Source organism: Peromyscus californicus, unplaced genomic scaffold, assembly GCF_007827085.1.
Source record: "Peromyscus californicus insignis strain IS unplaced genomic scaffold, ASM782708v3 Scaffold_11__1_contigs__length_118956290, whole genome shotgun sequence".
In the NCBI taxonomy this organism is placed as follows: domain Eukaryota; kingdom Metazoa; phylum Chordata; class Mammalia; order Rodentia; family Cricetidae; genus Peromyscus; species Peromyscus californicus.
In genome coordinates, this window is record NW_026294402.1 from 113,795,096 (window position 1) to 113,818,842 (window position 23,747).

A 23,747-nucleotide genomic window follows, 5' to 3' on the forward strand; every position below is an offset into this window, starting at 1 on the left:
GGTACACATACATACATGCAGACAAAACACTTATATACATAAAATAAAAATCTAAAAAAATAGATTAAGTCAAAAAGTCAGCCAGCCTCATGTAGCAATTGAGCACTTTGAAATGTGGCTGCTCAAAATTGAGATGTGCTGTGACATAGAATATACTAGAGTGAGCCCAGTGGGGTTTGATCCGAGGAAAGAGGAAGTGTGGAGACCAGAGTCACTCCTTGCCAGCTCACCACCACTTCCTTTCTCATCTTTCTTCAAGCAGATTCCTGAAGCAGACATTACAACCCTGTTTTTCCACCTGCCTAATCCACCTTACAGGTAGTCACTACCCAGCTCCTCCTAACATACTTCAGTCTAGCACACCTTCCCGCCCAGACCTGAGCTAGGGCCCTGCCGCAGACTGAGATCCATGGCCCCAGTCATCTCTGCTGAGCCCCAAAGGTCTTATCTGACCATCCCATTCTCCATCCTACAGGTGCCTCTCATTTGCAGTATCCCTGAGATCTTTCCCATACTGCTTCTCCCATGTTAGGGTTTTCCCTGCCCCCCCTCCCACCACCACCTTTGAGAGTCCTGTCTTCTGTAGGGTATGTGGGATATGCTGCTGCCTTTGGTCCAGCCAGCATCCCCGCTGTCCAGAGCTCTATCATCTGGGTTCTGAGTGGTTCTGGCTTTCCTGCATTTGCATCTTGATTATTCTTCTGGGGTCTAATTTCCTTTACAACAGAGCATGACTAGCTTGTATATTCTGTCTTGGCCTGGTCCTCAAACAAGCAGCTCCTCAACAACAACAACAAAAAAATCAAGTTTCTGGGAGCTGGGCACAGTGGCACATGCCTTTAGTTCCAGCACTTGGGAGGCAGAGGCAGGCAGATCTCTGTGAGTTCAAGGCCAACCTGGTTCCAGGACAGCCAGTCAGGGCTGTTACACAGAGAAACCCCGTCTCAGGGGGAGAAAAAAAGTTAATTTTTAAAACCTTTTTTTGACAGTCTTGTTGTGTTTCCTAGTTGAGATTAGGGGCATTCCATCTCAACTAGCTCTAGGACTTTCTATCCTGAGATAATTATAGATCTTCAGCAAGTTGGAAAGGTAATCGGAGTTCTTACACTCTTCACAAGGTCTCTAACCCAGTACACCATGGGATATAACCCAGTGCACCATGGGATATAACTGTAGGGCAATCTGAAGACCTCAAATGTAACATCAGTATTGTGTGTGTGTAGCACTTAGCCATCCAATCACATACATAGATGTGTGTAACGCCATAATCAAGGTCTAGACAGTGGTCTGAGATACAGTTTAGATGATACAAAGTTTGCTTAACGTGGACCCTAGGTTCAATCCCTGGCACTACATACAACCAGCAGGACCAGGACCTAGAACATGGTATAACCTAGGAAAGGCTCAGGCTGGTGGAGGAAGCAGTTTTCTGGAGCTGATGGATACCCTTGTCTCCACTTGGTCCCTGCTGAAGCCTGAGCCTATGAGGCCAAGGCTTAGCCATCTGGAAGCCCGAGGGGACACCACATTACAGGGCAGCTTCTCTTACATGAGAAAGTCATGGCCTATCTGTCTACTTCCAAACACCTTAACACACACACACACACACACACACACACACACACACACACACACAGTCACAAGTATGCTTTCTCAAATAGAATATTTTTATTATAAATTTCCAATACAGAAGTACAAATGGCAAACATAAGCCTTTATCCCATCTATCTCACTGAAGTTCTCATAAAACCTATATAACAGGTAGAGAAGATACTTTCTCCAGATTGCTTTAAAATGCCCACAAAAGTGCTTCATGAGGTCATGCAAAGGGGCCTCCATTCCTGCCCCAGACACTGAAGGAAGGCACATTTTCTGTTGGATTCAGAACCCTGGGGTGGCCCTGAGCACTAAGACCAGAGACCGTGACATTGCCTCCATGATAGAGAGCTTGAGAGGAATATGGAAACCATCTTGCTGGGGAGGAACCAGCTGAGCCTGCCGAGTTGTGGTGTGAGGCGGCTTCTCCTTTTTCACCTTCGTTTTGCTGAAGGCATGCATGTGCTCACGTTTGGGGCCTTTCTAGACTTTGCTTTCAGTGATCAGAGAAGAGAGAGAAGAAATTAACAGTGCCCCCCATCTTTTTCTTCTTTTTTGGTGGGGGAGGGGGGAATGGGTGGGTGAGAGAGGTGATAGGCTCTCATGTAGTCCAGGCTGGCCTTAAACTTGGTGTGTATCCAAGGCGAACCTTGAAATCCTGATTCTCCTGCCTCTACCTCACAAATGCTGGATTATAGGCATGTGCCGCTACCTGTAGTAAGGACATCCCGTTTTTATCCAGGGAGATGGCCAGGTCCCCTTGATGGCAAAACTCTTCTACTCAGCCATTTCTTAGGAGCTGTCCCAAAGTAAACACAGGTATGCAGATGCCTTTGTGTGTGAGGGAGTATCTGTGTGAGGAGCACGTGTACATTTACACTTATCTAATGAATAGGACTCCATGGGGCCACATACCTCCAAGTACTAGAGAAAGGATGTTTCTGTATGTTCGCTGCTTGTTAACAAAGTAAGTAATCAAAGTGCAGAAAGCTGGAGAAAGTCTCTGTGTTGGTGGGCCAAGGAGGAAGGTTCCCTGATGACATAGTCCTGGGGGCCCTGCTGGGGCCACTATAAATGATAGGCATGCCAGAGGACAGGATCCCACTTCAAGCAAAGTGAAGCTGAGATATGTGCACAGGCATGGCTACGTGGGAGGGAAAAGCAGTCCCAGTTACCCAGACTAGTGACCACAGAACATGGGATTGAGGCTGAGGGGGTCAAAGATGCAAAGAGGATAGTTTCAGAGAATCGGGTCAAAGTCAGCTCAGCTCCCCATTGCCCTGCAAAAGGAGGAACAGGCCGGGCGGTGGTGGCTCACGCCTTTAATCCCAGCACTCGGGAGGCAGAGGCAGGTGGATCTCTGTGAGTTCGAAGCCAGCCTGGACTGCCAAGTGAGTTCCAGGAAAGGCGCAAAGCTACACAGAGAAACCCTGTCTTGAAAAACCAAAAAAAAAAAAAAAAAAAAAAAAAAGGAGGAACAGGAATGTGAGACAAATGGGGGAAGCAGTCGTCCTGGCAAGGCTCTGGTCCCACAGCCAGCTCTCCTTCAGCCAGAGCAATGCCTCGCCATGTTCCTGCCTGATCTCCATATCCTGTTTCTCAGGTGGAGAAACTGAGACCAAAGATGGCTCGGCTGTAGCTCAGCTGGTCCCTGGTAATCGCTGTACTGGCTGACAACCCAGCAAGTAACAAAGTTACTTGCAGTCACTCGTTCCATCCAGGACTTGAGGGGCAGTGTCCAGATGGGTTTTGGCTGCTGGAGAAGCATCTGTAGAGCTAGAACCTCCAAGGCTGAGTGGACCACAAATTCCCTCTTACAATGTCAGAGGAGGCAAGCACAAGAGCAAGGGCAGACTGACAGACCTAGGGCTCCCAGGGCCATCTTCAGGGCAGGGACAAAGCCTTGGCAAGGCGGGTCCAGAACCAGGACTTGGTGCATGGGTTGGTATAGTCGCAGATAGTGATGAACCGTAGGATACTGGGGAAGTCCTTCTTCATCGCCTTGTATTTGATGGGAATCAGCCGCTTCTGTTGGACACCTGGAAGCCAAAGGGTGTGCTATCGGGACCAGGCCCCTGCCCTATGGTGGGCCAGACCCAGTCTCCAAAGCAAGGGACAACACCAGCTCTCTACCAGCTAGGTATCCATGGTACATATCCACTTCATAAAGAAGCTCACAGGTACACCCACTCAGAGATCTGGCAGGCTTTGGTCCTGCATTATTGGTCTGGAAATCTTAAGGCTATCCCTCTCCTCCCCTCTCTAACCAAAGCAGGTCTTAGCTTACCTGGAGAGAGGCTGAGAGCAAACTTGGTCTGGAAGTCACATTCCCTGCTCTGTAGGTAATCGTCAGAAACAACCACCACCATCCGGCGACACCTAAGGGAGAGTGGCAGAGTGCAGGCATTGGGATGACTTCCTTCAGCTCACCTCTAGAGGAGAGCCTCAGGGAGGCCCACGGTACCAGGGCTACCCAGTGCAGAGCTGAGGTTGTTTGGTTCTTTTTTGGTTTTTCGAGACAGGGTTTCTCTGTGTAGCTTTGCGCCTTTCCTGGAACTCACTTTGTAGACCAGGCTGGCCTCGAACTCACAGAGATCCGCCTGCCTCTGCCTCCCAAGTGCTGGGATTAAAGGCATGTGCCACCACCGCCCAGCGTAGAGCTGAGTTTTATGCACTCACCCACCTGCCCCTTTGGATGACTAACCAACCTTTTCTCAATGAGCTCACTGGCAATGGACCAGACACAGGTGCCTGGCAGGACATCACGGTCGGACACACACAACTTCAGCCGATAGTCTGTCTGTTCTAGCTGCCTGATCATCTCCTGCACAAACTCAATATCACTGGGGCAGTAGCAGATGAAGGCATCGAACCGTTCTGGTGTTTGTCCTGAGGACAAGGGACAAGGGTAATGGTCAGCTTTCTGAGGGAAGGCTGGAAGGAGCCCAGCCTGGAGTCATCCATCAAGGGAACCTGGGCCTGCACCCATCCCAAAGTGATGTCTTACATATGCCCTTCCCACCAGAAAAGATAACTCCCAGATGAAATCTGAGTTAACCGTGTTAGAGGCGTGCCGTTATAGTCTCAGAAGCCCTCAGAGATAGGACTGCTATTATCCCCATTTCTTGGATGGGGAAACCAAGACTCAGAAAGAATGAGTGACTTGCTCAAGATCCCAGGTCTATCCATCTGTGTTCCAATATGCATGCTCTGCACACCACACATCCTGGGGCTGTGGCCCACCTATCCTATCCAGGGGATAGGAACGACACTGGGCCCTTACCCAGGGGGTCGTCAAGAGTGGTGATGCCCTCCAGCTCCTTTGTTTGTGGGACACTGCTTTCCACTCTGGCCACCTGTAAGGGCTTCTCAGACTCCTGCATCTGCTGCCTCACTATGTATTTCTCGCAGTCATCATCTGTGGAGAAGAGACAGGGTGTAGAAGGCTCCCCAGTTGCCCCAGGCTGCTGTAAACACTCTGCATCTATACCCTGTATCTGTTCCATTAGCCTACTTGGGCTCTGGGCCTTCTTTAGCCACTGGTGCCATGGACAGCTCCGACAAACTGGCACTCCCTTTCTGACTCTCCCAGAGTGGGCATCTGGAAGGCCACCAAAGTCTGGCTGGCATCTGCCTCTCACACTTCATCCTGCATACCCTTTCTAAGGCTCTTGAGAATGACTCCAAATTGGGCATCTTGCAGGGAGCAGGGTAGTGGGAGCAGGGCCTTGAATGCCAGAAGGGCTCAGACACCGGGTTAGTGCTCAGTGAGGGTGATGCCCCCCCCTAGCATGGTATACCTAACTGTGGGCAGGGGCGTTGTGTTGAATGCCAGAAGGGGCTTTAGTCTTTCACCTGTTCTGTTGCTCCTGACACAACTGGGATACTCCCAGAGAAGCAGATCTTGATTCTTAGTCCAACTCAAGGTTGCCTGGACTCATTCCACATCCTTTCCCTATCTCAGGGTTTTTGAGCCCTCTCCCCAACCCTACGCTGTCCTGCATATTGATAGAACATTCTCGACCGTCTCTCCCTCCCTCCCCAGCACACCCCAGAAAAATGAAACAAGATTGATATGCCAAGGCCAGCCTCCTCGACGACCATTGGCACAAAGCCAGAAAGCAGGCGTCCTCACCGATGCTGGACCACAGCTCCCGAAGTATATCCTCACGGTCCAGCATGGCCAGCATCTCTAACAGCTTGCCGACCGTCGCGCCAGAGCGCCCCTGCCAAGCATCCAACAAACTGCCGGTGGGGTCTGGGCGCGTCTCCAGCTGTCGGATCTCCAAGTACTCGAAGCCCATCTCCTCTGCCAGCGAGGTCCAGTCGGCCGCCACCGGCGTCCGCACGTTCAAAAACAGCGAGAGACGGCGCCGCACTCGCACGTTGAGCGCGGCCAAGGGTAGGGAGGATTTGGAGGAGTCCAGGCACATGGATCCCACTCGGGGGCCTTCAGCAGACATGGCGAGCCAACCTGAGCCTTGGTGATGTCCGCTGGCCAGGCGAGCTTCCTTCCTACTTCCCCTAGGGCTCCTGTCAGCCCCGCCTTCTCTCTTTTTCCGAGAAGCTCCGCCCTTTGCTAGAATCTGGAGTCTCGAGAACAGGAGCGCAGCTGGGGTGTCCCGCCACTACCCTCGGAGTGTTTGTATGAACACCTGAACACAGGGCCTGAACTTCACCCCACTTATGTTTCTCGTCTTTGCTCGTCTCCCCTTGAAGTTGTGAGAACCTAAAAAAAGGCCTTTGGCATCTGTCTTGATCCACTGACCTGTCCTGGGAGATCTGGTAGTGGTGCATGGTGAGGTGAATTAGCCTTGCTTAGGACGTGAAGGAGTTACAGCCCTTATGCACAGTAACCTGTATTCTGGTAATGGGGAGGGAAAAGACAGACTGTGGCTTCGGAAGTGGCAAAGTGAAGCCTCAATCTGCCCTCAGCCATCTGGTGCAAGTAGTGACTGCCTTTTAAAGGGGAAGGCCACAACCCTACCCGCAAGTTGGCATTGAGGGCATTCTGTCCTTTGGTATCTGAGGCAAACTCAGTTCTACCCTCTGGGGTCTGCAAAAAAACACGCGGACCTACCACCTTACTTACAGTCTAGACCCAGGGAAACTTGTTTTCGTTAATTTGTTTAGTTAATCTACTTAGGTGTCAATCTCCGAGGCAGGGTCTACATCCCTCCCCGCCTTAGTACAAATCCTAGGAGATTGTGGACACTAATGACATCATCCCAAACAGACGTAAAACAGGCTTAAGACGTGTGGGACATGCTACAGTTAGAACCTGGCTGCCATTCAGCACATTTGTAAAATCAGTTTTCCATACCAACCAGGAAACAAAAATTGCTTTCTTTTCTGAGAGGGCTTCTGTGACAGTCCAACCCCGTTGGGGCCGAACTAGGCGCCCCAACGTTATCTAGGTCCTCGGCCCTGAGTTTTGGGACCTGGGACCCAGCAGAGCAAATTTTGATGGGAGACCGGAGTGTTTTTTCTAGCTCGCCCAGTAAAGGAAGAAGCCGTGAGCCGTGCTCCGCCTTTCGTGCTGCTGCGCGCTGAGCTCAAGACTTTGGAGGAGGGGCTCCCTTGAGTCTGAGTTCATTTTAGGAAACGCAAAGTTTGGGGTGCCTCTTTCCCGTGTGTCTGCAAAAGGTTGCGCAAACTTAAGCTTCCAGTCCGCGTTTCTGGGCGAGACTTAAGGGTGCACATTCTGATTGGTCTCCGTAGGATTGGCGGGCGGGGCTTTTAGTGGAAAGATCGTCTCGGGACGAGCCTTGGGAGGGGCTTTAGGGCGAGGTGGGTAGCTGGGGGCGTGCCCTCAATCAGACGCCCCTTAACCTAGTTGGTTGTGTCTAGGAGTGGGCGGGTCCCTTATGAACCCCACCCCCCACTCGCGATATTATTCTACCCGGCTGGTGATCAACTTTTAGGCCTCTCTTGGTAGAGACTGTCCTGCGCTTGCGCCGGGGGATCGTTTTTCAGTCGTAGATCTCTGTACCCAGCGCCCAGGCAAATCCTCCGGACCCACCTCCACGATGCATCGGCTGCAGGTAGTGCTGGGCCACCTGGCCGGCAGGCCAGACTCGAGCTCCGCGCTGCAAGCCGCTCCCTGCTCCGCTGGCTTCCCGCGGGCCTCGGCCTCCGACGTGGTGGTGGTGCACGGACGGCGCACCCCCATCGGCCGTGCCGGCCGCGGCGGCTTCAAGGTGAGGTCCCTCCGGTGGGCGGGGGGCGCAGGAGGCGGCCAGTGCGGGTGGGATCCTGCCCTCTGGGTGAGGTGACCGCACAGTCCCCTGGGTGGGGATGCAGGAGCGGGGCTGGCTCACCGCCGCTGCGCTTCGCCCTGCAGGACACCACCCCGGACGAGCTTCTGTCGGCCGTGTTGACCGCGGTTCTCCAGGACGTGAAACTAAAGCCTGAGCAGCTGGGCGACATCTCCGTGGGTGAGCTCACCTGCCGGGCCTGCTCTGGGCCCTCCCTCCCCTCCTTCCCGAGGTCTCCCCTTCTCACCGCGAACTTGGGTTTCACAGAGCGAGACTTGACAGGGTCCACTAATTTCAGTGGGATGATTCCTTGATGGCCTATGCTCTACCTCCAGGTGTATCAGGCAGCGGAGTGGAGGTGGAAAGCAGGGATGCCCTGTGGTGCAGACTTTAAATCATTGGTTCTCAACTTGTGGGTCACAACCTTTCGGAGGGTCAAACGGCTTTTTCACAGTGGTCTCAAGACCATCGGAAAACACAGATATTTACATTACGATTCGTAACAATAGCAAAACTACAACTATGAAGTAGCAACGAAATAATTTTATAGTTGGGGGTCACCACAACATGAGGAACTGTATTAAAGTGTCGCAGCCTTAGGAAGGTTGAGAACCACTGCTCTAAAGCTCAGATGTTCCTGGAGACTCCAGGAGGTGGGAGGCCACGGTTCTCCACCTACACTGTCATCCTGTCTATCAGAATCATCTGGTCCAGCCCCGGTTCGGTTACAGGTGTAGACGGGGTTCACCCTGCCCTAACCCCTGCTCTTCCCTGAACTAGAACAGTGTAGGACAGGGTTTCCTGCGGGGTGCCAGCCTGTTCTTCCTCACCCAGTGACACAGGGCCTGGAGGAGGACACTTGAGGAGGCTTACAGACTCTCTTCCCTCACCCACAGCCCTACTTCCCTCAGCTTTTAGGCTTTGCACTGTGCGCCTCTTACCCTAGAGGCTCTCCTGTTGCCAGGCAAGCGGGCCTCCCACCCAGCTGTGCTGATTTAGAGGCGCATGCCTTGGCAGGCACGCTGGTGGCCCTCCAGCACCGGGCTGGTATATGACAGGAGGTTGGTAGCTGGCTTCTCATTTCTCAGACTCTGAACTTCTACAGTTACAAATGAGCCTGGGAAAATCCTGAAGACATCTGGAATATCTCCTCTTTGGGAGTCACAGCTGAAAGTTAGTGTGCAAAGCTTGGCACTGAATAAGGTCTCTATCCACAGGCAATGTGCTTCAGCCCGGAGCTGGGGCCGTCATGGCACGCATCGCCCAATTTCTGAGGTAATCCTTTAACCTCTGGTGGGGATTCCAGCACCATTGACCAGTCTGTAGGTGACAGGTTATCAGGTTGGACACTCGATATCAAATCAACCAGAGTTCTTGGACCCAAGTTTTCTTCTACCTTGAACGGTGTGTTACCTGGCCCAGAGCCCGAACACCCAGAGCTTTGGGAGTGGGGCAAAGGTGGCCAACTTGTTGCTTACCCTTTGGACTCATGGACTCTGTCCTCACATGTCAGGTAAATAATCATACAACCATGTTGGTCCATGACTTTGCTTCTGCTTACTTGAGCTGCCTGAGAACTCCAGGCTCAGTCCATTATGAGAAGCTTGAGAGTAGGGGCGGGGAGGGGGAAGCCAGGAGGAAGGAGTCAAGAGGAGCCCTGGTCATCTTCCGGTTGGAAAAGCAGTAGTTCAATTACTTCCACGTGTAGATTGAAGACCTTCCTCCCTCAGTTAGATGAGACATAATAGCAATACTGGCCAGTGTCAGAACAGGGAAAAAAACAGAACCTGTAGGATCTAAGAGGGGGTCAGACTTAGCCTGGGGTCGAAGGTATACCTCCCCACCCCCAACCCCCGTAACTTTCCATCCTCATCTCTTCCCTGCTTCCTCCTCCTGTCTGCCTCTGTCCATCTGTCTGTCCCCATGGAGAGCTCTCTCCCCACTCGCCTTGCTCTAGCCAATCCCTGCCCAAACATCTTTGGAGACTGGCTCTCGAGTGTGTCAGACACTGACCTTCCTGTCCAGTGGGTTGCTAAGTGCCTCCCTGTGCTACGGCTTTGCCAACTGACCCTGTTCTTTCCATCTCTGACAGTGGATTAATTTTCTGCATATGGATTGGGCATCCTCTGGGGTACAGTACTGTTGGTGTCTTAGCCTCCTTAACACAGTACCTTGTGCTCAGTACTTGTTGGATGAAAACTTGGTGACTTGGGGGAAGGGCTTGATGGATGGGTAGTTTGGCACTAAGAGTGTATCAAGCCTGAAAAGCTGTCACTGAGAGCCCAGCCTGAGAGTTTCCAAGCCTGACTGTACAGCTGAATTAGCAAGAGTCTCAAGGGACTTCCTGAATTTGTCTAAGGAGGCACTAGAAATAAGGCTTTTCTTCCTTTTTTCTTTCTTTCTTTCTTTCTTTCTTTCTTTCTTTCTTCCTTTTTTGTTTTTTGAGACAGGGTTTCTCTGTGTAGTTTTGGCGCCTGTCCTGGATCTTGCTCTGTAGACCAGGCTGGCCTGAAACTCACAGAGATCCACATGGCCTTGCCTCCTGAGTGCTGGGACTAAAGGCATGTGCCACCACTGCCCAGCTGAGGCTTTCTTTGTACTGTTGGACAAGACGGGTTATCTACCTGGAGGGACAGCCCAGGTAGCTCCCAGAGCTGAGCCCAGTATCACACTAAGAACACAAGAACAAACATGCCAGAAACACTCTTCACCCGGGCAAGAGCAGATGCTCAGAGAAGGCACACAGGATACACGGGTGCGTACTGGTGAGGCCAGGGGGCGGAGATGGTTGGAGGCCTTGTCTGTGAGACCTAGCTCTTAGGCTGATGGCCAGTCTTTGTGTGGGCAAAAGCGATGTCTACTTTTCTCTGTCACGTCTTCAAAGTTGAAGAAGAATGCCTGTGGCCCAAACAAGCTTCCCCTGCCACAGTAGCAGGGCATGTGCTTGGGGACCCTGGTGGCAAGTGGCTGTAGTGGCAGGGTCTGCCCAGTCCTTGACCCTTCCTTTATATATATCTACTCTAGTGGGGACAAGGCCAGCTGTTATCCCTCTGGTCTATACACACTACTATGGGCCTCATGGGGCCTGCTGTCTAGGAGCTGCAGCACATCCAGGGCTGACTGCCATCTCCCTTCTGTTTCAGTGACATTCCAGAGACTGTACCTTTGTCTACTGTCAACAGACAGTGTTCATCGGGCCTGCAGGCAGTGGCCAACATCGCTGGTGAGTTGTGACTGCCAGGTGCCCATGAGCATGCCCTGACCTTGGTTCCTTTTTTGTTTGTTTTGTTTTGGGGTGTTTTTCGAGACAGAGTTTCTCTGTGTAGTCCTGGCTGTCCTGGAACTCACTATGTAGACCAGGCTGTCCCGGAACTCAGAGATCCACCTGCCTCTGCCTGAGTGCTGGGATTAAAGGTGTGCGCCACCACCACTGGCTCTGACCTTGGTTCTTGACCCTAGGGACTCTAGGCAGAGAGGAGTGGAGGAGCACCCATTGTCACACCCCAAGCCTTTTTGGGTGCTCCTGGGTCTTCTGTGAGGCTTTGGTGAATGTCCCCCAAGAGCAGGGAGGGAACGGGCTGTGCTGATCCAGGCCAGGCCCACTCTGGCCAAGGATGGTTATGAAGTGCTTTTGTTACAGGTGGCATCAGAAATGGGTCTTATGACATTGGCATGGCCTGTGGGTAAGATTGTCTTCCTGCCGGACCTTCTTAACCAATGTAATAATCAAACTAATTTTCCTCTCCTCAATTCCGAAGGGGCATGATTCTCCCTGCCCACCATGGCAGCTGACTAGACTGGGCTCCCAGAAATGTGTCCAGGAGTGGCCCAAGCTCTGGGCTGCTCAGAAATGGTTCTGTCTCAGCACCTGCAGTAGAGGGAGTTGGTTTCTGAGGTAGCCTGGGAATCTGCCAGAGTAGAAAATGTGGACAAGCACGCTGAGGAAGTACTACACTGGAGAATGCTTTCAAGGACACTTCTATGTTCTCTATGCCTGTCGAGAGACAAATACCAGTTTTGGTCCCCTAAACCCAGGGACACATAGAGCGGAGCATGGTGGCTCATGCCTGTCTGTCCCAGCTGTTGAGAAGACTTAGACAAGAGGACCTTAGGTTGGAAGCCATCCTAAAGTCAGGGACAGCTTTTATTGTATCACCGTTTACTAGTCTGTCCTTTCTCTTGTCACCACATTGGCGTTCGAGTGGCAACTGTGTTCTGAGGGACAGACTGTTGGGTATCTGTTCACTGTCACCACTTAGACTACAGTTTTGCTTCTGCCTGTAGAAATTAACTTGGAAGTGGCTCCGAGAGAGGGCAGACTCTAGGGTGCAGACTTGGGGTGTCTGAAGCTGGGAAGACATCTAAGGGAGGCCTTGGCAGGGTCCGGGGCCAGCAGCCTTCCATGCCCTCTGTGCAGTGTCTCCCGTCAGGGGGCATCGCTGCCCGTGGTCAGGTCTTAGCCGCCCTTCCCTGGGTCGTCCTAGCCTGTGTGTCAGTAGGGTGACAGCCATAGTCCACAGACGGAGACTGCGAGGCAAGGGCCACGGCCAGCCTGCCTGTTGCAGTTCTTCATGTTTGTCGTAGTGAGGACAGCAGATGGGGTGACTTGGGGAAAGGGCCGGGGCTCCATGAGTTCCTCAGGGGAGTCTAGTCCAATCAGTTCGAGGACCCCAGTGTTGGAGAAAGCAGGCGAGTCTGGAGGATGCCCACATCACATCCTGACCGTCCCCTAGCCTTTGAGAGTGCAGCTTGTGCACGGCCTTCTAGCTGAGGGCTTCCTCGGGGCCAGACTGTCTCGTTGTGGTCCAGGTTGGACAGCTATGGGTGAGTTCCTCACCACTCAGCCCTCACTGTCCTCATCTTTATAAGGGGACACGTACTTCTGGGAATGTTGCCAGAGGGACAGCTGGCACCGTGGGGTCTGTGTCATGAGGTGACACTGTGTAAAGGGCTCCTGTGCTTGAAAAGAGGTCGAGCTAGTGTTAGCGGGAGAAAACACTCAGTTAAGGTCATCTGCTATCATCATACGCTTTACCTGCCCCCCACACCCTTTCTGAGTCCTCTACACCTACTCCCTGTCCATCCTCCCTGCTGTCTACTCCAGTCAGGTCCCTTTGATTGACATTAACCTTGTGCTTGTTTGGAAGGAATTTCTCCCATCTCCTTTTGACGTTGAAGTTACAGGGAGCTTGGTCTAACTCAGGGCATATACCTTGTGCTGGGGAGTGGGTACCAGAAGGCTGCCCCGGGGATGCCAGTTTCCTGCCTCAGCACTGGACAGTGGGGTCTTGGCTCTGGGAGTATGTCTGATATAGTGACTAGACTTAAGAGAGAGAAGCTCAGCTGCCCTATAACCTCCACCTGCCTCGTGGGCCATCTGCCTTTCTCAGGCTTCCTAGACAGCGTACCACATTTCCCGAGGGCTGCCTGAAATTGCCATTCAGCTGGCCATCCCTAGGACTTCCTACTACAGCTGAAATCACTCCTCCTCCTTAGGGTGGAGTCCATGTCCCTGTCTGAGAGAGGGAACCCTGGGAATATTTCTTCACGCCTGATGGAGAAAGAGAAGGCCAGAGACTGCCTGATTCCTATGGGGTGAGTGTCCACAGGAAGCTGTGTGTGTTCAGTCACTGTTCTGTCTGTCCTTGACCAGACACCAGGGAATGTTCTCCTCTGTGGCTGGCAGTATTTAATCTTCTTCCCCAGGTGTCACATGCTCCATAGGAACTGGGTATGGGATTGAGGCTCACTTGGCTTCCTTTCCTGAGACCTGCCTCCTCCCGCTCAAAACACACACACACACACACACACACACACACACACACACACACACACACACACACACACACACACACAGCCCTTTCTGATTCCACAAGTTTCCAAATGTAGCTCATCCTGCCTTACCCTGTCTGAGGTGCTGTGTCTCAGGGAAAGCAGTGATAGCAGTCCCCAAAGCCTTGGAGACCTCAAGAGTTGAGAACATGGGAAGCTTGGATTCCCTTACATGCAGGAGAGGGCCTGTGAGATGCAGTGTGGGGAATCTGTTCCCTTTCTCCAATGCTTTCGTACTGCAGCCATGTCTGTGAGCGCTTCACAGTGTGTATCCAAGGGCAAGGGATTCTGGGGAGGCTGGCCATGTGAGGACTCCAGACTGACCTGGCTGTGTCCACATCCTGTGTTTCCAAGAGTAGCCTGGAAGCCATAGGAGAAACTGAGGCCAGATATTACCCCCAGTATCCCTCCTGCCCTTGTCTTATGGGCTGAGGCAACTTACCCAGGAGACAGTTCCTTTTGTAGGCCCACATTCAGGCTGCTCTACCCTTTAAGAAGGTGTCTTTGAATCTTTGAGCATCTGTTGATATGGGTGCTCAATATCCATGATGAGCCAAGAGTCCCTGGAACATGGATGGAAACCCTGTCTCTGACCTGGATGCCCAGAAGTGCAGGCACAGGCCTTCAGTATGGCCCTGGCTCTCAGGCCAGCAGACCCACAGCCTCCTACTTTACTGTTTGTGTCTAGGATAACCTCGGAGAACGTGGCTGAGCGGTTTGGCATTTCACGGCAGAAGCAGGATGCCTTCGCTCTGGCCTCCCAGCAGAAGTGAGTACAGCGAGGATGGGCTATTGATAGGGCTGGAGAGTGGATCACGGGGCCAACCTGGTAGTTTCAGGTAGAGCTCTGCTAAGGGACAAACCTCGTATCTCTCTAGCTGGGAGGTTTCAGTGGCCAGCATCATGATGAGTTGTGCTAGGGTACTGCCTTCCCAAATTATGGAATAGGCTTGAGTGTGGGGAGGTGACCTCAGGCAAAGCTGAGCTGCCATCAGAGAAATACGAAGCCTCAGATCTCTGGGCAGGCTAGGTTGACCAGCCCAGCTGTACAAAGAGACAGCAAAGAAATACATGGTATCTGGGCCAGGTGGCCTCCTCAAGCAGGGGTCTTAGCAGAGACAAGAAAAGCAGTTAGAGTTTTGTGGTCCAGCTACTTGAACTCAGCATAACAGAAATGAGACACTGCCTCTAACAAGGTGAAAGGAGGAAACTGACTCCCCAGAGCTGACCTCTGGCCACTACATGCATGCTATGGTATGTGTTTGTTTGCACGCACGCACACAAACTTAGTGTTCACTCCCTTCTCCCCTTTGAGATGGGAATTAGATATGATCTAGAGCTGTGGAACAGATGAAGAGGCCCTGGATGGCCTTAGGCATGCTGACCCTACCAAAAGGTAGGTGAGGGTCCTAAGGAATTCCTTCCAACCAGAGCGCCCCAAGGGCCAAGTATATTTCCAGACTTCAAACCCTAAAGTACATGTTCTCCTGAGTTGGCCAAAGCTAGGGACAGGCAGGAAGGGAGCCCAGACAAGCCTGTGTCTCACTGCCTGTGTCTCACTGTCCACGGTGCTGGCAGGGCAGCGAGAGCCCAGAGCAGGGGCTCTTTCCGAGCTGAGATCGTGCCTGTGACAACAGCTGTCCTCGACGACAAGGGCAACAAAAAAATCATCACTGTGTCCCAGGACGAGGGTGTCCGCCCCAGCACCACCATGGAGGGCCTGGCCAAGCTGAAGCCTGCCTTCAAGGATGGAGGCTCTACCACAGCTGGTGAGCGTGGGCCAGGAATAGGGTTGATGGAAGTGGCCTGTTCTACTCTGAGAACTGGAGCTGACCAGGCCCCTTGGCAAAGTGATGGTGGAGGGCTGGCTCTCCTCAGCTCGGCCTGATGCCTCCTCGTCCCACCCTTCCTCCCCTAGGAAACTCCAGTCAGGTGAGCGATGGAGCAGCTGCCGTCCTGCTGGCCCGGAGGTCCAAGGCTGAAGAATTGGGCCTTCCCATCCTTGGGGTCCTGAGGTCCTATGCGGTGGTCGGTGTCCCTCCTGACGTCATGGGCATCGGTCCTGCCTATGCCATCCCTGCAGCTTTGCAGAAAGCAGGTGAGGCGGCTCCTTCTCATCCTGGACCTGGACCCCTCATTCCCTGTATCTGGGACTGGGGTGTGCTGGGTTTGACCCTGTGGGTGCTCTGGAATGAAGGTGGGTCAGGCTAGCACCGCACATCCAAGGCCTCCCTAACCTACCGTTGGAACCCCCTCGCCTGGCACACACAGTAGACCACTAGAGCCGCACTTGGGGTGGAGCCCAGAGGGAATCCAGAGTCCTGCCTGTGACTGTCAGCTCTGGTCTGTATCTTGCCTGCAGGGCTGACTGTGAATGACATAGACATCTTTGAGATCAATGAGGCCTTTGCAAGTCAGGTGAGCCTGGGTGTCATGGTGGGGTCGATTGGGCCAGTGGTTCAGAGCAGATGGGGGCTTCAGCTACTGCTCTGGCTCCTTCCAGGCCCTCTACTGTGTGGAGAAGCTGGGGATTCCTGCAGAGAAGGTGAACCCCCTGGGGGGTGCAATAGCCCTGGGCCATCCCCTGGGCTGCACTGGGGCAAGGCAGGTGGTCACGCTGCTCAATGAACTGAAGCGTCGTGGGAAACGGTAAGGCTGCTGCTTGTGGAGTGTTGTGGGGATGCTCGAGCTGGGGTGTGAGGTAGCTGGGGCTTGGGGAGGTGAGCACACACAGGTGTTCTGAACTAGGGATGGAGTGGTGAGACTTGTCTTCCTGATGGCTTGCTTAAAAGGCAGCATAACCTATGGAAGGTGTCTGCCACCTGGGTGTGTGTCTGTCTAGGGCTCAGTTCCCACAGATCTGTTCTGCTCATGTGTCTATAAGACGCAGCTCTGCCTGGTGGGGGCATGGGCTGGGGTCAAGCTCTGCTCAGCCAACGCAGGTTCTTTTCCCCAGGGCTTATGGAGTGGTGTCCATGTGCATCGGGACGGGGATGGGAGCCGCTGCTGTCTTTGAATATCCTGGGAACTGAAGCCCTGGCTGCAGGCACCGCCCAGAGAGTCCTACAGTGGTGGCCAGAGAGGGACTCTGCAGAAGCCACCTGCATGGGACACTCAGCACTGGAGGGGGGTATCACAGCACTTTAATTTAGAAGATGTGATCATTTTTGGCAAAAAGAGGTGGGAGTGCCCCATCAGGTACCTCAAGTTATGCTGAAGTGAGCATGGAACACCCAGGTTGCAAAGTCATTGTGTACCTCTGAGGGATGGTGCCTCCCTTAAGGTGGGATGGATGTAATAAATGTATGTTGTTTCATTTTGGTGTCTGCCATTTCCTCCAGGGGTCATTCTGTGTGATCTGCATAATGATTAAGAGCCATGGTCCCCCTAGTGATCTAGCTGTGTGCAAGCTTTGGAGACCTGTCATTGCAGGACCTCAGCTGACACCATTGCCCTGGCAGAGGCTCCCTCATCCCAGGAACCATCCAGCACTGTGTATAGGAAGGAGGCATCTCATCCCAAGATCCTCCACCCTACAGCTGCAGCCAGCAGACCTCCAGCACCTGGACTCGGGATAGCCCGCTGCTCCTGGGAATAGGTAGTGGGGACAGTGAGGCTAGGCAGCTCCAGCCGGTGCCCAGGCTCTGGGGGCAGTGTCCCAGAAGCCAGGGGCAGCTTTCACCTGCCAATGAAGAACACCTGTAAAGACTGGAGAACTCCTGGGTATACCCCGAGGCCTTAGCTTCCTTGTCCTGCACCGAGAAAAAAGGACACTCATGGGCACAGTTCTCCATGTGTTGTCCCTCTCAGACCAGTCCTGCCTCACAGATGTCACCTGTGGTCTTGCCAGCAACACAGAGCAAGGCTGCCAGGGACTGGTGGACTCCAGGAGTGCCAGGTGCTATCGATCTTGAGAAGCCTGTCTGCGTGAACAGGACCCAACAGGCTTCTTAGGTGCCTTGTCCTGTCCCTCCAAGGAGCAATGGGCAGGTGAGAAGGCACAACATCCCCACCCACATGGTCCAGCTGCTCCAGCCGCCACTGCCCTTCGTCAGGTAGACCTCCCAGGTATGCAGCTGGTTCACAAGGCAGGTTCTGAAGTCCACCCAGCTGATGGAGCATTTTAACAGTAACACAGACACAAAAGCCACTCCTGGGAGCCAACACCTGTGACTCAGGGATGAAGCATCCTTACAGGGGTGGAGTTGTAAGCTGCGTGACCCTGGGACCCCAAGGACTGATGCTTCTGAGCAGAGCCAAGGACAGCAGATGGCAGGGAGTTGACATTGCCTCCAAAGCCAGAGGAGCAGGTGGGATTCTGCAGAGGCGTGGGTCAGAGGGCACCTACTGTCCAGCTCTGGTGGAGCTCAGTGCTCTGATCCTAGGTGGGCAGGTCAGTCAGCCATCTGACGTCACCCTCTGGCTTCTCCCTCCTGTGGAGCTGTCATGTGACTTCTACACAGACCAGAGCAAATATCCCTTCCTCTAGACAGCCAACAACAGGTCAAAGTTGATTGCACCCAAGTCCAGCCTGATGAACCAGAGTTTTATCAGGGCTTCTTTACAGGAGGATGGGCAGCTTGTGGTTGGTCACACCACTGAAGAAAATGTCCATCTCCCCTCCCTAGAATGGTTAACCCTTTCATATCCTCAAGATCAGGAGGCCAGCAGCCTGGAAGATGGGGTTCCACAGCAGGTGCTCCAGGCTTAGCCCTTGGCTCCTTAGGTGCTGGACCATAGGGTAGTTTCTTCAGTCTCAGGCACCCCAGCAGTCCCCAAGTCACCCTCATGCATCACCATGGTTAAGCTTCTCCCCATGACTTCAGCTGCTGCCCAGACTTTAGGCTGCAGGATCTTGCTAGTGTGCTCTGTCTCTGCTTCTGGTCTCTGGCATTTCCCTGGATCTGTCCTTCAACACTACCTGTACCCAAGCCAGGCACTCCAACTAACTCAGCTCCATACTGACCTGTGACCTTCCTGCCAATGAAGCTCGCCCTGGAGCTCCATAGGCCTGGAGTGGTCCATCCCTCCCCGCTGTGTTGGGAGCTCACTGTCCCCACCCATCAGGCCATCCTCTGGATCTGCCAGAGTGGCTTCCCTTTAATATACTAGACAGGCTACATCTTCAATCTCCTCAGGGGAGAGTGGTTGACTTCCCACCCTCCAGCCCCTCCCTCTTGGGGCAAGGCAGGCCTGGGAACAGGCGCTGTCCTCCTCCATAGGGGGCAGGGAAAAATCCAATTTGCCTGAGTGGTTTGGTTGGCAAACCCCAGGAGCAGACCCCTGAGCAAACACCATCTCTCACTCTGCAAATGTCCACTCTGGGAGGATCTGGTAAGCCTGGAGCTTCTGATAGGACAGTAGATGGGATACAGCGTCACCCCAGGTTGTTGAAATGGACTGCTCCGTCTGAAGCTGTCTCCTGCTTTTCCACGTGTGGCTACTGCAGGTCCAGGGGTTTCCTGTTTGACCCCTCCATGGAGGAGTCTCTTCAGCAGGACTGGCCCAGCTGCCCAGCACACAGCTCAGCAGTGCCCCCACCCGGTGCATTTGGTCCCCACACGCCTGCTCCGTGTAGCACTGACAGCCTTCCCTGAGGAGAGGCCTGAGGGGACAGAGAGTAAGGAGACTGTCCTTCCTTACTGACTGAATAAGTGATCTGGGCTGAGCAGAGTGTTTTTATCCTGAGGACATGAGGGGCCTGCTAGGGACTGAAACAGGATATCCAAGGCGGTTTTTCCTTCCACAGAGCCTCTGGCTACTGTGAGGAGTTGGACTGTGGAACAGGAGTGGGCTGAGAACAGAGGACCAAACGGGGTAGGACATAGGCCAAAGCCGACATTCTCCTGCATTTTCCTCTCAAGTGCTGGGGTTACAGGCTTGTGCCTCCACACCTGGCTGAAACCACTCATTATTAAGAGGAAAGAGTGTGTGTGTGTGTGTGTGTGTGTGTGTGTGTGTGTGTGTGTGTATATATATATGTTTTGCATGTTTGCCTGCAGGCCAGAAGAGGGCGCCAGATCTCATTGCAGATGGTTGTGAGCCACCATGTGGTTGCTGGGAATTGAACTTAGGACCTCTGGAAGAGCAGCCAGTGCTCTTAACCTCTGAGCCATCTCTCCAGCCCCAAGAGGGAATATTTAAGCCAAGCAGAGTGGTGCATGCCTGTAACCCAGCACTTGCAAAGTGAGATGGAGGCTGGAGAGTTAGGAGGTCACTAAGGGTTGTTTTCAACTACCTAGGAGTTTGGGGCAAGCCTGAGCTACAAGAAATCCTGTCTTTGGGGATAGAGGACACCATATGATTGAACTCACATGAACTCACAGACCGAGGCAACATGCACAGTACCTGCACAGACCTCCCAGATGGGGTCCTAGAGCTGAAAGGAGAATTGGGCATATGCCCCCATCCCTAACCCAGAAGGTATCTTGAATTGATAACCACTTGCACATGAAATTTTAGTTTTCTCCAAGGGAGTCTCACTAGGGAAACAAACTACTTTTTTTTTTTTTCTAGACAGGGGTTCTTTACATAGCCCAGGCTGTCCTGGAACTCTCTCTGTAGACCAAGCTGGCCTCAAATTCAGAAATCCACCTGCCTCTGCCTCCCAAGTGCTGGGCTTAAAGGCATGTACCACCACCGGCCAGCCCAGCAAACTACTCTTAAGGGTAGGCTGAATTCCCAGCAGTAGACAGCCAACAGAAAATGAACTCAACAGCATCTTTGGAGGTTCCTTGTCTCATAATGTCATGTTAGGGCTTTAAAGATGTGTGTGTGTGTGTGTGTGTGTGTGTGTGTGTGTGTGTGTGTATGTATACACACACATATATGTACATATATATATATTTCTCTTTCTTACCCTACAGGCTCTTTGCATATATATTATGGCTCCCAGTTTTGTGTTTTGATGGGATTCCTGAGTATGCTAATGAGTGGGTCTGTGCATCTATATGTTTCTTGTGCCTTTTCTTGGCTCTTTTCCTTCTGTTTGTTTGTTTTGTCCTGTTCTGATATGTTAATTTTTGTTTTATCTTATTGCATTTTATTATGTTTTATTATTATTCCTTAGCAGCCTGTTTGTTTTCTAATGAGAGATCCAGGTGGGAGGGGAGGGGAGGAGGAACTGGGAGGAAGAGAGGGAGGGAGCATGGTAATCAAGATAATATTATGTGAGAAAAAAAGTATATTCTTAATAAAAAGAAAAATAGATCCTGTCTCATAAAGAGAATGATTTAGAAGACCTGAGTTCACTCATATCCGATGGCTCACCACTGCCTGTAACTCCAGCCTCTGTGGATCCCAGAGCATCTGCACTCTGCCATGCATGGATGCACATACACATAATTTTTAAATAATTTTTTTTTTTTTGGTTTTTTGAGACAGGGTTTCTCTGTGTAGCTTTGAGCCTTTCCTGGAACTCACTTGGTAGCCCAGGCTGGCCTCGAACTCACAGAGATCCGCCTGGCTCTGCCTCCCGAGTGCTGGGATTAAAGGCGTGCGCCACCACCGCCCGGCAATTTTTAAATAATTTAAAAACCAAATGATTCTTTAAAAGTTCTAGTCAACCAGATTATAATCTCAACACTGAGGAGGCTGAGGCAGGAAGATCACTGTGAGTTTGAGGTCTGTATAATTCTAGGCCATCATGGTTTGATGCATGAGACATTATGTCCCTCCAAAAGATGTGGGTAGGATGGGAGAGACAGCTCAGTGGATGAGAACGTGCTATTTTATTTTTTCTGAACGTTTTCCTTTTCTGTATCATTTCAGTTTGTAAATTAAAAAATTATAAACTATATAAAGAAAATGACAATGTGAAAGTGACCCCCAACCACCAGTTTCTGAATCTCATTCTCACCGATAATTTTCATGGATAACACAGGGGAATGTCTTTCCAGACTTTTCTTTCATGTGTGTAGATGTACTAGCTTCGAATGTTCACAGAGTGAAGGAAACTAGGCAGGCATACCCCAGGGGATAAACGCCGTAAAATCAGAAAGAAGATTAACATTTAATTTTACTAAACCGAATTTGTTTTAAAGAGAGTCCAGACACAAACAGCAGGCACATCCTTGTTTGGTTGGGGAAATAGGCTCCTTTCCCTTCAGAGCTCTGCTTGCTTAAACATCAAAGTCCACTGAGCGTTTGTCCAGTTGTAAACACTAACTCAGCTTTTTAAAAATCTTAGTGTCAGCTGCACAAGTTACTCATTTAACAGAAGGCAGGTCCAACACCCCCTCCAACTTGGATCAGGACTTCTGCGATGCTTGCCCTGATGGCGATAGTTGGTCAAAATACTATCTTCTCTCATGACAGCCTCCCACTGATTCAAAGACTAATTTTATTTCTTCTGAGTCACAATAGGCTGAAGATAGATTTAAGTTCTAATATACCCCAAGATGGAGTCTTCTGCATAGAAATATAAAATTACAGATACATAAAATAAATTATTGAATCTGAATTATAATTGGCTTATCTAATTCAGTCCCTAATTTCTGGTGGTTTGTTTTTATTTTTGTCTCACAATACTGGGGAATGAATCTGTGGCCTTGCACCTGCTGGACAAGTACACTACTGCTGAGCTACACTCCAGCCCTCATTTTGTGTTTGTTTTTGTGTTTTTTCGAGACAGGGTTTCTCTGTTTAACAGTCCTGGCTGACCTAAACTCACTCTGTAGACCAGACTGGTCTCCAACTCAGATATCCGCCTGCCTCTGGCTCCTGAGTGCTGGGATTAAAGGCATCTTCCACCACTGCCCTGCGCAATACTCATTTCAATTTTCAGACAGATATCACTAAATTGCTCAGGCTGATCTTGAACTTACTCTGTAGCCCAGGCTAGATAGATGTGGGTACTGGATTCAGCTCCTCTGCAAAAGCAGTATGTGCTCTTAATCATGGAGCCATCTCTCCCCAGCCCACCTCTCTCTTTTGTGCTTAAAGTCTACATTAAAATACCTTGAGCTGTCGAGATGGCTCAGAGGGTAAGGGCCCTGGCTGGCAAGCCTTATGACCTGAGATTGAGCCCAGAATCTGCAGGGTAGAAGAAGAGAACCTGTTTCTGCACACTGTCCTCTGACTGCTACACACACACCATTACTCACACTAAATAATAAATGTAAAAACAAAAAACCCTGAAACATTCTACGGTATGCTGGCTAGTCCTGAAATTATCTTCTGTGAAGCCAGGCATTTCAGTTTGGCCCGAGTTGAGGTAACTAAAAGATCACGGGAACTCCTCAAGCTCCTGTGTGTGTCAGGGTGGAGTTCTGTCTTCTTCCCTGTACGCCTCGACAGCATGAGTTGCCCCCTTTCTCTAGGGACGTATACACAGAGGAGGCCATTTGCAAAGCTGAGGAAGAGCCTCACCAGGAGTCAGCACTGTAGCCTTAGAGAAATAGGTATTTGCTCTTTAGGCCACGACACACGGTAAGGTCCTTGGGGTCTCGCGGATTCTTTTCTGGCTGAATTCTTAAGATCCGCCTCTCTGCTGTTCAGCCTAACACTCCTGGTGGCCTGTGTAACTGCCAAAGGTCCCACATTCCAGGAAGGCTCTTCTGATGGCTTCTACCTTATGCCTGTCCTGATTTCTGTGTTGTTTGATGTGTTCTTCATAATTCTCTCTGAGCAGCCTCCCTCTGCCCTGAGCCTGAGTCTCACTGTGTAGTCCTGGTGGTAGTGTAGCCTGTTGGGGATTTCATCATTGGCTTTATTTATTTATTTGTTTGTTTATGAGCCTGAATCTCACTGTGTAGTCCTGGTTGTAGTGGCCTCTTGTGGAGGCCTGAGCCTTTTTTGTTTTTGTTTTTTTCTTTTAAGATTTATTTGTTTATTCTGTATACAGTGTTCTGCCTACATGTATGTCTGCACACCAGAAGAGGGCACCAGATCTCATTATACATGGTTGTGAGCCACCATGTGGTTGCTGGGAATTGAACTCAGGACCTCTGGAAGAGCAGCCAATGCTCTTAACCATCTCTCCAGCCCCACCTTGGCCCCATTCTTTATCCCACTGTGCATCCACACCTTTTCCTGGCCTCATCCACCACTTGACTTTGGGCT

At 51.6% G+C, this 23,747-nt stretch overlaps 2 protein-coding genes across 4 annotated transcripts; one reads left to right on the top strand and one right to left on the bottom strand.

Moving 5' to 3' along the window:
* Positions 1-1,646: 1,646 nt before the first annotated feature.
* Myd88 (MYD88 innate immune signal transduction adaptor) lies at positions 1,647-7,345 on the bottom strand. 2 transcript variants are annotated; one of them, XM_052724055.1, is made up of 5 exons: positions 5,732-7,345; positions 4,880-5,014; positions 4,305-4,485; positions 3,884-3,975; positions 1,647-3,635 (listed from the first exon to the last, which is right to left on the bottom strand). In XM_052724055.1, exons 1-5 carry the CDS (start codon positions 6,057-6,059, stop codon positions 3,481-3,483), a joined length of 891 nt encoding a protein of 296 aa, XP_052580015.1. In that variant the 5' UTR covers positions 6,060-7,345; the 3' UTR covers positions 1,647-3,480. The 2 variants fall into 2 exon arrangements, with proteins under 2 accessions (XP_052580015.1, XP_052580024.1); XM_052724064.1 differs by lacking the exon at positions 4,305-4,485 and having other exon boundaries at positions 3,491-3,635.
* A 157-nt stretch (positions 7,346-7,502) lies between these two features.
* On the top strand, positions 7,503-17,001 carry LOC128101169 (3-ketoacyl-CoA thiolase B, peroxisomal). 2 transcript variants are annotated; one of them, XM_052724033.1, is made up of 12 exons: positions 7,503-7,796; positions 7,940-8,033; positions 9,071-9,128; positions 10,997-11,076; positions 11,494-11,536; positions 13,350-13,448; positions 14,374-14,454; positions 15,264-15,454; positions 15,604-15,783; positions 16,048-16,103; positions 16,189-16,334; positions 16,642-17,001. In XM_052724033.1, the coding sequence occupies exons 1-12, from the start codon at positions 7,626-7,628 to the stop codon at positions 16,715-16,717; spliced, it is 1,275 nt and encodes a 424-aa protein (XP_052579993.1). In that variant the 5' UTR covers positions 7,503-7,625; the 3' UTR covers positions 16,718-17,001. The 2 variants fall into 2 exon arrangements, with proteins under 2 accessions (XP_052579993.1, XP_052580002.1); XM_052724042.1 differs by lacking the exons at positions 7,503-7,796; positions 7,940-8,033; positions 9,071-9,128; positions 11,494-11,536 and having other exon boundaries at positions 10,991-11,076.
* Positions 17,002-23,747: the final 6,746 nt, after the last annotated feature.

What these genes read in the sequence shown, in the direction of transcription:
- Myd88 (XM_052724055.1), bottom strand. Translation starts at nt 6,059, where the DNA reads ATGTCTGCTGAAGGCCCCCGAGTGGGATCCATGTGCCTGGACTCCTCC. An exon ending in GGAGCTGTGGTCCAGCATCG is followed by an intron (nt 5,015 to 5,731) that starts GTGAGGACGCCT and finishes TCTTCTCCACAG; the next exon opens with ATGATGACTGCGAGAAATAC. An exon ending in CACTCTTGACGACCCCCTGG is followed by an intron (nt 4,486 to 4,879) that starts GTAAGGGCCCAG and finishes CCTTGTCCTCAG; the next exon opens with GACAAACACCAGAACGGTTC.
- LOC128101169 (XM_052724033.1), top strand. Translation starts at nt 7,626, where the DNA reads ATGCATCGGCTGCAGGTAGTGCTGGGCCACCTGGCCGGCAGGCCAGAC. An exon ending in GGCAGTGGCCAACATCGCTG is followed by an intron (nt 11,077 to 11,493) that starts GTGAGTTGTGAC and finishes CTTTTGTTACAG; the next exon opens with GTGGCATCAGAAATGGGTCT. An exon ending in GACATTGGCATGGCCTGTGG is followed by an intron (nt 11,537 to 13,349) that starts GTAAGATTGTCT and finishes CCTCCTCCTTAG; the next exon opens with GGTGGAGTCCATGTCCCTGT.